The sequence below is a fragment of the Elephantulus edwardii genome, unplaced genomic scaffold (assembly GCF_000299155.1).
Source record: "Elephantulus edwardii isolate Elephantulus edwardi_28Jun2011 unplaced genomic scaffold, EleEdw1.0 scaffold00007, whole genome shotgun sequence".
Taxonomy (NCBI): Eukaryota; Metazoa; Chordata; class Mammalia; order Macroscelidea; family Macroscelididae; genus Elephantulus; species Elephantulus edwardii.
This window is the reverse complement of record NW_006399757.1, coordinates 31,246,382-31,258,507: the sequence shown is the minus strand read 5'-3', so window position 1 is coordinate 31,258,507 and position 12,126 is coordinate 31,246,382. Positions and strand designations below refer to the sequence as shown.

General features: G+C 38.8%; 1 protein-coding gene across 2 annotated transcripts in view; it reads left to right on the top strand.

The window, feature by feature from the left end:
• ATAD1 (ATPase family, AAA domain containing 1) overlaps positions 1-3,625 on the top strand; it is a 34,789-nt gene extending 31,164 nt beyond the window's left edge. Inside the window, exon 7 of one of the 2 annotated variants that reach the window (XM_006880315.1) lies at positions 3,066-3,625. In XM_006880315.1, the coding sequence (XP_006880377.1) occupies positions 3,066-3,186 (121 nt within the window). In that variant the 3' untranslated portion in view covers positions 3,187-3,625. The remainder of the gene's footprint in view (positions 1-3,065) is intronic. The other variant, XM_006880316.1, reaches the window with a different exon arrangement.
• The last annotated feature ends 8,501 nt before the right edge of the window (positions 3,626-12,126 follow it).

Genomic DNA, 12,126 nt, shown 5'->3' with positions numbered 1-12,126 from the left:
GGTGGAAGAGATTGAGATTGTTGACAGCTTCAGTTTGCTTGGCTCTATAACCAACACTTGGTACCAGCAGCCAGGAAATTAAAAGAAAAATGGCATTGGGAAAGTCTGCTGTCAGGGACCTCTCCAGAGTACTAAAGAGCAACGATGTCAGTCTGGAGACTAAGGTGTTCCTGATACAGGCCATGGTCTTTGCAGTTATTTGCTATGCATGAAAAATCTGGACAGTGACTGGGGATGATAGAAGGAGAATTGGTGCCTTTGAGCTGTGGTGTTGGAGAACAGTATTGAGTATACCATGGACTGTCAGAACAAACAATTTCATCTTGGAAAAGGTGAAGCCAAGCTGCTCCTTGGAGCAAACATTCTGAATCTTCATCTGACATACTTTGGACATGTTGCAAGGTGGGACCAGTCCTTGGAAAGGGACGTCATGCTTGGGAGGGTGGAGGGACAGCGCCGGAGAGAAAGACCATCAATGAGATAGATTGATTTCAGTGACTCAGGTAATGGGGGTAGGTGTATCAGAGACAATAAGATTGGCAGAAGATAGAGCAGGGTTTAAGGCTGTTGTACATTGAGTCACTATGAGTTGCAGGTGACTCAACAGCACATAACAACAACATGTGAAAAGATTCAAGGACCATAGTTTAACCTGTACATAATGTATTTACTAAACAAACAAACCACTCCTCAGTGTACCAGTGTCAGATACTGTGAGCTTGAGGAAGATAACTTTGTATCAATTTTTTCCAAATAAAGGTATTAGTAAACTGGAGTAGGTTGATTAGCCCTGATGACCTGTTAAGGAAGTTTGTCCAGGTCACTTGCCCTGACTTGATACAACACTACATTTCTAAATAGATTTTCAAGATGTTAGACTTGTAATAGACAACTTTTTTGACTCCAAGCAAACTTGTGAACTTTAAGGACTTATGTTGAAACATCTTCAACTCTTCTAGCTTTTTCAGTCTCCTGCAACTCGTTGATGGTTTTGCTTTAAATGACCCTGATTAAAGTTGATATTAATATTCACAGATATGCATGAGAATGCCTCTGTCAACCAGTAGATAATGGGCCCTGGCTCTGTACTTCATTAGACCTTAGACTCCGTTGTGCAGATACTCGCTTCAGTCATTTGATTTTAGATTAGTTGTGTGATTCTAGCAGATTTGGAGTACATTTTACCTCAACAGCCAAAATAGTCTACCCGGTAAAGGTTTTTGGTGGGTTGATTTTTTTGTTTTGGGGTTTTTTTTTTAAGGATAAAGAGATGAGAGAAGAAAAAGTATCTAAGTAAGTTTTCCCTAATTAGCCTAATAATGAAAAAAATCCCACTTTTCTGCTCTCCTGAAAACCCTGGAAAGATGAAAAGTCTGACTTAATAAATTAAGATTATCCTAACTTTTGCCCTGGAATTTTTTTTTCCCTATTCCACCTTCTATTATATCCACCGTTCTTTCAGATTTTCAAAACTTTAAATCTTTATGAGAGGAGACTACCCACTTTTCTCCTTAGAGTGCCTTGTGTTCTTGAACCAGTGACAGAGTGGGTTAGAACTAACCTTTTGTACACTCATTGCTAGAGCGCATTATATATTAATACAGGATTTTGCTTAGTTTTTTAAAACAACTTATAATTGACCTTCCATTGGGTATCTGAGGCCTTAAATCCCACGAGAGGAAATTGTTCCTCTTTCGCCCTGAAAGTCACTGATGGATTTATGGTCCCTGAGAGTCACAGCCTTTGGGTTAGCAGACAAAACTTCCAAAGCTTCCTTGACTTAAATTAGTTGGTTTGTATTAAACCAGCTAAGTTGGTGAAAATTTTCTTTTCAATTCATTGAAAGTTAAACATGACTTTCTTTGAAGATGGCACCATTGGGTCTGGAGATGTAGGTCACCAGTGGAGCACGGTTGCTCACGTGCCGCGGCTTTCTGGTTTGTGGCTCATTACCGGTACCAAGTGAAGATGGCACCATAAATGAAGAAGGAAGTCCCTGTCCCCCTAAAACTGAAGCCAAAGCAAAGATGGTGAAGGCTAGGAAAGCAGTCCTGAAGTGCATCCACAACCACTAAAAAAGTTCTGCATGATATACCCAGGTATACCCAGAAGAGCACCCCAGGTAGAAACAAGCTTGACCCCTATGCCATCATCAAGTTTCTCCTGACCACTATCATCCATGAAGAAGATAGAAGATAACACACATGTTCATTGTGGATGTGAAGACCAACAAGTCAAACAAGCTGTAGAGAATCTCTGTGATACCAGTGTGGCCAGTGTTACCACCTTGTTTAGGCCTGAGATGGAAAGAAGGCCTTTGTTTGATTTGTTCCTGACTGTAATGCTTTGGATGTTGCCAACAAAATTGGGATCATTTAACTGAGTTCAGCTGGCTAATTATAAGTACAAATTTAAAAAAAAAAAAAAGTTAAACATAAATGTGAATGTATGCCTAGGAATTCTGTTTTTAAATTCCAGTTTTCAGAGAATAACTTGATTTCTTACCTGAAGTTAATATTCCCATTTGTATGAGCCATCAGTAGTTACCATATCGCTAAGACGTTTCCTAGGAACAAATCGTCCAACCTTTTTCCTTCAGTCACTGAGTGAGTTAGAACTTCCCTTTTGGTTAGCAGCTATGTGCTTAATCATTGTACCACCAAAACCCCTTGTGTTGATTGTTGTTGTGTACTGTTGTGTCTCAGAACAAACCAGTAGCTGAACCTCCAGTGGGTTTTGAGAGGCAGTTAATCGCATAGGAGATTGATTGCCTATCCTTCTGTGGATTTGAACTGGTTGCCTTTGAGATTGTAGTGCAGCTTCTTACCACTAGGCCACCAGAGCTCCCTGTTTAAGCTTGACTTACATCAGCATAAATTCCTGGCTTATTTGAAGCATTTATTTTGGTTTAGTTTGGTTCTTGCCTAAGAAAAAGTCTTTGTTACACCCTTTTGTATTGTTGGAAAGCATGTGTTTTTTTTACTCCAAATATTTTTTTCAAATCTTAGTAAAATTCCATCTTTATGAAATTCTTTAAATAATTGATGGGTTTGTTTACATTTTAGCCATGATGAAGATGAAATTCGGCCTGTGCAACAGCAGGACCTGCATCGGGCTATTGAAAAGATGAAGAAGTCAAAGGATGCAGCATTTCAGAATGTTTTAACACACGTTTGTTTAGATTAAGAGTAAAGATCATTTGTCTGTAGTCAGTGTGATCTAGTTTGGTGTGCCCTGTTAGGGAGACAGAGAGGAAGGAGGAGTGTTCTTTACACAGTGGGAGAGTTAAAATGCTTACGCACTGGTTTTATACTCTGATGAATTCTAAGTTATTGGGATGTAGTTGTTACACAAGCGGTATTACTGTTTGTCAGAAATCATGAGGTGGAACAATTTAATCCAGCCTGAGTATGTGTGCTTGTCTTTGACTTCTTTAGCCATATGTTATTGCAGCCTTATAGCAGCTAAGCTGGTCTTAAAGGATTTGTGGGTCATCAGTGAGAAGTGGGGATGTAGTTAAGTGCTGGTTCAATAGATAGGTGAGTGTGTATGTGTGTGCGCGCGTGCGTGCGTGTGTATTAAATGTATATATTCACACATTTTATATTGACATTCTGAAGATATGTTTGAATACAGAAACTTTTTTTTACCCCAACACTGAATCAGAAGTACTAAATAGTATATAGAAAAATTAAGATTTAAAGTTACATCTGAAAGGTGGTGATTCAGCCATTTCCCAGTTACCATTTGTTGCAGTCTTTTCTTAGTTGAGAATTTTTCTGTCTTTGCTTGATTAGTTGGAGTCAGCCTCTTCTGACTCAAATATTTATATTTGACTCAATTATTATGGTTGTCAGGATAAGCAAATAAAAAATACTTGTTTAATGATCAACATTGGGTTGTTGTCACACAGTCCTTTGATAAATGCTGATGTCACCTTTTTCTCTAAGCACCTTGAATAGAAACATTTAAAAAAAATTAAATTCACATAATTGAAGGTAGACCTTTTGAAAGAATGGGTTTTGAAAGTAATCAATGTCTTCCAGCATGTTAATAACATCCTGCCTCTCTTCAGCTCTTGTAATGATGGGTATTCTTAACCTTATTTTAAGGTGTGTTTTCTTTAATTATTTTAAAAATAATTTCATCATCAACAAAAATTGTACTTTAAAACAAGTAGCTGTTGCTCAAAACATTGCTAAAATCACTCACTTTGTAACTTTATTTTTTAAATTTTTCTTAGCTTTTTATAAATTGTGCTTTCCTTTGTTCCTATGTAAACTACATAGAAACACTTTGTCTGAAACTGTGTTAATCAGAATTCTCTTATAGACATAAATGCAAGAAAAAAGGGTACACACAATCATGAGATGCCATCAGAAAGACCAAGTAATGTTTCATATATTTTATATTTCTTTGAAAATTCAGTCTATGTCTAAGTTATTGAATTCATTTACCTGAAGTTTTTCTGGATAGTTTGTTATTTGATTATACAGAGGCGGGGCAAAGACTGCAGGAGAACACTTAGGATAACAAAAAAGCTGGTTATGAAAAATTGTAAAAATACTGAAAAATTCTAATACACAACATCAAAAGGTACCAAAAAAGTTTGTGTCCATTTTTAATTACAATGCTGTACTATTTACTTTGTAAATGTGTAATAAAGGGATCCCTCTTTATTGATTTTTCTCCACTTAACTCTTTTGTGTCTTTCAGTTATTTCGCTTTTTTTTCTGGTAGCATAATTCACTTTTTTTTTTAAGCTAGTAGCATAATTATGAAAATAAGATTCTAGACTCAGAACCAACTTGTAGCCGATCATCCAGTGATTTCTTAGACTATAAATCACACAGGAGGAGATGGTCCTTCTTTCTCATCTGAGCTGCTAGTGCCCCTCAATTGCTCTTCCTCATGTCCATTCTGTGTAGCTTCTCTTAAATTTTTTGTAAATATAATGATGCACTTAAGATAGAAAAATAATAGCAGCATCAAGTCATCTTTAGACCTAAAGTAACTGAGGAAAGCATTATTACACGATTTCGAAGTACTTTAGGTAATTTAGGTAGGCTGTCCTGTGGACATTTATTGCTCAAGTGTTGTTTGATTCTAGGTTCTGAATAGTTTTTCGGGGGAGGGCGGAGCGATGAGTATCCAGAAACTGCCTGAGTTTAAATCCACACTCCTCATCTGTTTATCATTTACAACCAGTTACGTTTTGAATAGTTTACCATTTCTTTGAGTCTCTAAAATGACAATTTGGATGTCAGCCCTTTACGTTTATGTATAAAGTTAAGCTATATGTAAGAAAATCAGTACAGTGTGGATACAAAACTGCTCCAGTGTTCAGTATCATTATTCTTAAGAGTAGTATTACTTTTTACATACTGATGTACATATACGATGATCAGGCTTGAATCTGTGAACATTCTCCATACTTAAGCCATTTCCATAATCCCTGGGCCAGTTGAGATTGACAGAATCAACTATGTGAAGTTTGTACAAAAGCCACCTTATTTCTAAGACTTCTGCGAACTCTGATAATGCTTTGCAAACTATTCCAAGCCCTTTTTAGAGCTTAATAAAACAGAATTCACGTTACTGTAGTAACATTTCTTGTATTCCAAGCCCTTTTTAGAGCTTAATAAGAGAATTCACATTAACCTTAGAATCTCCTTTCTATCCTAGTTTTAGTTCCACTCCTTGGCCTACAGGTACATGTAGAATTCATGCCATCAGTATATTGATTAGCAAATTTGGATATTCTCTATGAACCAAATGTTTATATGGAAGTGAACGTGAGCGATGGTTTAGCTATGACTTAATCAGTTTGGTGCTAGATGAGGAGGTCTTAAGCCTTGTTTATTCCTGTATAAAAGTGGCCATATCACCACCTCAGTAGGATCTCCCCACCCCAAACATGTTTATGAACAAATGTTTCAACTTTGGGAAGGGCAAGCTAAAATACATTGCATGTCGTATATTTTAAATTTTTCACTTTAGCTTCTCTTAAATTCAAAAGATGAATGAAATGCTGATGTTGTTGTTATGTGCCGTCGAGTCGTTTGCGACTCATAGTGACCCCATGTATATCTGAGACTATTTCCTGCACAACTAAAACTTCAGTATCAACTGGATGCCTCAAATAAAGCCCAGAATCATTAACACGTTGCCGCAAATGACATCGAAGGGGGGGAAAATGTGTTTTTAAGCATGGTCATCAATTTCTAGTGTACGGCAACATGTAAATACATTTGGAGCTGATAGCGCTCAGATGGCTAGAATGGTAACAGTGTGCCAACTTGTCTAGTTTATGGTGCTTAGTTTGATCAAATGCTCTACTCGATGTGGTTAAAATGGTATTTTGTAGGTAACATTTACCATTAGTGACTTTTCATATAAAGGAGATTTCTAGGCAATGTGGTACGCCTCATCCAAAAAGTTGCAGATGTGTGCTGTATTGATTCTGTTTTTTTTCTAGAGAGTGCAGACTGATGCAGGAATCTTGATAATTTAAAAAAAAAAAAGACAAATTATCACAGCTGGAAGCTCAGCTTCTTAATCTTTTCAAAAGTCAAAGTTTTTTTCATGTATATATGAGAAAAATAATGTTTACACCATCTTGTTCACCAGGTCATGAATTTGAATAGTATTAAATTGATCTAACAGATTTGACTGAAGTATCTTAGGCATGTATACTGTGGATGCCTGATGCAAAGGAGGTTGAACCTGCAAGAAAATATTTAATAATGTGAGTAAATTGGAAAGCATCTTCAGTAATGTTGGTATGTTAAGTGCTTTTGAGTTGACTGTGACTCATAGCTACCCTGTGCGTAATAGCTCTGAACTGCTCTATCCTGAACACTATCTGAACGCCTACCCTCATTACCCCAGTTATTATGTCAATCCCTTTCTAAGACATCTCTTCTCTTGGCAGTCCGTGGTATGTTGCGTACTCTTCTCTAGCACCACAACTCTTCTGTCATCTTTGGTCATTGTCCAGCTCTCTGATGTATAGCAAGTAATTGCAAAGTTCATGGCCTAGATCAGGCACGTCTTAGTCTTTAACTGAGATCATTGTTCTTCAGCACTCCAGGAGAGGTCCCTGACAAAAACATCTAATTTTCCTAATGGAATTCATCTTGAATTCTTGATTGCTGATGCCAAGAGTATTGATTGTGTAGCCTAGCAAGTGGAAATTGTTAATCTCAGTCCCTTCTCCATCTATCATGATACTGACAATTGGCTCAGGAGTTGGAATCTTTGTTTTCTTGATAGGGAGCTTCAATCCATATTGCAAACTACAGTCCTTAACCCCCTGCAGCAAATACTTCAGGCCCTCCTCGGTTTCAGCAAGCAAGGTTGTGTCATCTGTACAAAGCAAGTTTTCAATGAGTTTTCCTTTAATACTTGATGCCACATTCATCATCATAAAGACCAGCCTCTTGAATGATCTATTGCTCATACAGATTGAAAAGGTATGGAAACAGGATGCAACCCTTACACACTTTCCTGATTGTAAGCCATGCCTTACTCTTTTCTGATGACTTCTTCCTTATCCAAGTGTAGGTTTTGCATGAACACAATCTGGTGTTCAGGGATTCCCATTCTTCTCAATGTTGGTTCTAAGAATATAGTTGATGAGAGACGTACAGTTTCTGAGAAATAGAACTGGTAAGAGTTCATTGCAAAAACACTGAATGGCACGTGTACTCTGAACATGCAGAAATTTGCTTAAAATATAATGTCACATTGATACCACCTCAAAAGGGTTGTGGAATGTATAAAGGACACAAGCTTGTAAATTGCCACACAACCCACCAAACTACAGCCACATTCCACTTCTAGGAATATACCCCAAGGACATTAGAGCAGAGGCACAAAGATTTATACACCAGTGTTCATGGTAGCGTTTTTCACAATTGCAGGAACATGGAAAGAGCCTACATGTCCAACCACAATTGAAAGGATTGAGAAATTGTGCATTCACATAATGGAATACTATGCAGCACTCAGGAGCAGCTATTTCTGAAAATTACTACATGGCAAAGACTGGGGGGCATTAAGCTGAGTGAACTAACTCGATCTCATAAGGATAAATACTGCATAGGGCCATTAGTGTAAAAATAGAAGGATGACTAATAAAACACAGGGATCCAAGGGGAGAAGATGTGGGAACAGGGGTCATGGTGGGTGCGTGGGGAATCATAGGGTTGTAGAGTTTGGTGGGTGGAAGGAGAGGGGAGGTAAAGGAAATGGATAGATCTGGTGGGCATCTGGAAAGATGGCAGTGGTGGGCATGGTTTAGTGGTGATTGAGTTTATAAAACTGAGGATGATGGAAATGTGAGTGAAGAATAGTTTGAAACAATGTATGAGAACTTTGCAAACCAAAACTTGAATTTTTTTTTAAATTGAAAGTAACCCCACACACAAAAATCCCCACTGTTAGCCACATACTGAAATAATGATTCATTATGTAAAACTTGAAATAGACACTTGGACACCATGGTGTCATACTATTGTAAAGTTGTATAGCTTCCAGAAACATCTTAAGAATGATAAAAATAATCTAAAACCAGGAAAGAGATGAATGGGATCTTCTAAGTGTCAAATCCCTATGTATATCCAAAAACTTTTCCAACAGATTAAAAAGGAAAGTGACAGACTAGGGAAAAAATATTTGGTAATGACATGTCTGATAAGGGACATATCTAGAATTTATAGAATACTCCAGTATCTCAACAAGATAACCCAGACATAAGATGGGCACAGGATATGAAAAGACACTTCACCGAAGAAGACATTCAGATGGCAAACAAACATATGAAGAAATGTTCAAAATCCATAGCTCTAAGAGAGATGCAACTCAAAACAACTATGAGATACCATCTCACCGCAGTAACAATAGCAAAGTTCAGTAGAGTAGCAAACAACAAGTGTTGGTGAGCTTGTGGAGAAACTGGAACACTTAGTCACTGTTAGTGGGAGTATAAAATGGTGCAACCACTCTGGAAAGCAGTATGGCACGTTCTCAAAAAGTTGGAAATAGAAATAACATTTGACCCAGCAATTGCACTACTGGGAATATATCCTAAAGAAACAAGAACTGCCACCCAAATATATATGTGTGCTCATGTTTGTTGCTGTGTTGTTCACAATAGTAAAAAGACAGAAGCAACCCAAGTGCCCATCAACGAATGAATGGATAGAAAAGCTGTGGTTTATTCACACAATGGAATACTATACAGCACTGAAAAACCAGGAACTCAAAATATTAAAAATGGGTGACCATGGAGGACATTATGCTGAGTGAAATATCTCTGTCACAGAAGGACAAATACTGCATAATGCCACTGTTAATAAAAGAGGACTGACATGGGGGTTGGGGAAAACTTAAGAAAAGGGTATAAATACTACTGCATTGAAACAAATGAGGGAAAGAACTGTCTAAAAATATATGATTAGGTACTATTTGCATGAATAAGAGATAAATAGCAAAGTGGACTGGGAGGAGGGAGGAAATTGTGCAACAGTGAGAGAATCTTAGAAAAGCAAACTCGAGGGGAGGTGGCTAGGGAGCAAAATGTGCAACAATGAATGAATGGGAATCCAAGTTTTCTGTAAACTTGTGTTAAAACATCAAAAAAGAAAAGTGATCAAAATAAGCTATCATTCAGTAAGGGAGCTCTGGAGGCTTAGCAGCCAGGAGCTGTGCTAACACAAAGGCTGGCAGTTTGAATCCACCAGCTGCTCACTGGAGGAAGAGGAGTCGTCTTCAAGTGCAATTAGCTGCCTCTGAAACCCCCCTGGGGGGTCAGCTATGAATTGGTTGCAGCTCAGTGACACCTAGCATCATTCAGTAAAGAGCTCTGGTGATGTGGTGCGTTATACGTTATTCTGTTTTAACGACTGCTTTGTGGTCTAGGTACAGGTTTCACCTGAGCATAAGTCAGTATTCTGGAATTCCCATTCACCTCTCCATCACATTTAAGCCCTTGTTCACATTAGCCAAATCCAGGAGTCCACCCCCCGTGTAACTGCTGACACTATGCACTCCCTGGAACATCCACTGTTGCCAGCCTCATAGGAAAAGCATGAGTTACTTTTTTCCTGAGATCTTCCTGAGGACGGTAGGAATGAAAGAAGGCCTGATGGCTTTGTGCCTAATGTATTAGGCGGCTAATAAAAAGGTCAGAAGTGCCAATCAATGAAATACTGCACAAAAGAAAAATGGGCAGTTTCCTCCCATAAAGATTGTTGTTGCTGTTATGTGCTGTCGAGTTGCTTGCAACTATGTGCAACAGCCCTAAACCCTGCTTTATCCTGTGCCCATCTTATTGTCTCTGACACGCCTACCCCCATTACCCCAGTCACAGAATCAATCCCATCTCATAGAGGGTCTTGCTCTCCTGCTCTGTCCCTCCACCCTCCCAAGGTCCTGCCTTGGAATATGTTCAAAGTATGTCAGATGAAGCTTCAGAATCCTTGTCTCACCCTTTCCAGAATGAACCTGTTTGTTCTCCAAGTAGTGCTTGGCATATTCAATATTCTTCTCTAGCACCACTCAAAGGCATCAAGTCTCCTGTCATCCCTAGCTAGTCATTGTTCAGCTTTCTGATGCATAGCAAGTAATTGCAAAGACTATGGCCTGGATCAGGCACACCTTAGTCTCCAGCGTGAAATCATTGTATAGTCTCAGGAATTCAATAGAATTGAATTGGCTTTGAAACTATGGAAACTATGAAATGGATAATACTGTATGGGAGTGAAGATTTTTTACATCCTCTTTACATTCTAATAGAAGTCCTGGTATGCATTTATTTTTTAAGAAATTGTAAAAGCATCTCAAGTTCATTTCAACTTTGCAAGTTTCCGTGCCATCTCTGTTTATCTACAGACCATGCATCAGAGCCTTGGGCAAATTTCTTTGGTTCTGGCTTCCTTATCTGTAAATAGGATTCATAATGTGTACCTTCTGGGATTGGATTAAGGATTACATGAAAAAGTAAACTATAAAGTCCATATGGCTCTGAGTTTTTTGTGTCCTTATCCAAGTCACCTCACATTTATAGGGCCCATTTCCTTGTCTGTAAAATAAAAGTCGTTGAGCTCCTTCAAGCTTCATCCCAGTTTTCAACTAGTCACGTATTGGCAACTGCAGTCATTTTGACAAACAGATAAGCATAGTGATAAGCAATACTGGCCTGGCCACTGTGTAACCACAGGATTTCTCCAACTAGGTGACTTTGTTGACTGCTAACATGTTGTTAGATGCCATGGAGCCCAGTCCTACTCATGGTGACCTTATGAACAACAGATCTAAACCCTGTCCTATGCTGTGCCATCCTTCTCTCTGACATATATGATCCCATAGCTAAAGTCACTGTGTCAATCCATCTTGATGAGACTCTTCCTTTCTTTTTGCTGACCTCTCCACCTTTCCAAGCAGGGTGTCCTTCTGCAAGGCATAACCTTCTAACCACATGCCCATGAGATAAAGTTGCACTATCCATTCCTCTCCGGAGCACTGTGATTGCCCTTTCTTTGGCAATCCATGGGTTACTCAATACTCTTCTCCAGCTCCTCAATTCAAAGTCATCAAGTCTTCTGTCACCCTTATTCATTGCCCAGTTCTCAGGTGCTGTTGCCATGTGCCATCAAGTCGACTGCAACTCAGAGAAACCCTATATGCAATACCTCTCATATGAACCCTGCTTCTCATATGAGCCAGTCTCACTGTCTGCAACACACCTACCCCTATTACCTCAGTTACTATTTCAATCCTTCTCATCCAGGGTCTTCCCCCAACCCCTGCGCTGTCCCTCCACCCTTCCAAACATGATGTCCTTTTCCAAGGCCTGGTCTCTCATGGCAACATACCCAAAGTATGGGAGACAACTTCAAAATCCTAGCCTCCAAGGAGCAGCCTGGTTTCACCCTCTCTAGGCTATACCTTCATGTGTTCTGCTTTCGGCAGAATGTTAAATGATCCAGGAAGTATTAAAAGAAGATGGAAAGAATATACTGAGACACTGTATTGGAAGGAATTGGCAGACACAGAAGAATTTCATGAAACAACATATGAGCAAGAGCCTATGGTGATGAAAGAAGAAGTTCAGGCTGCTTT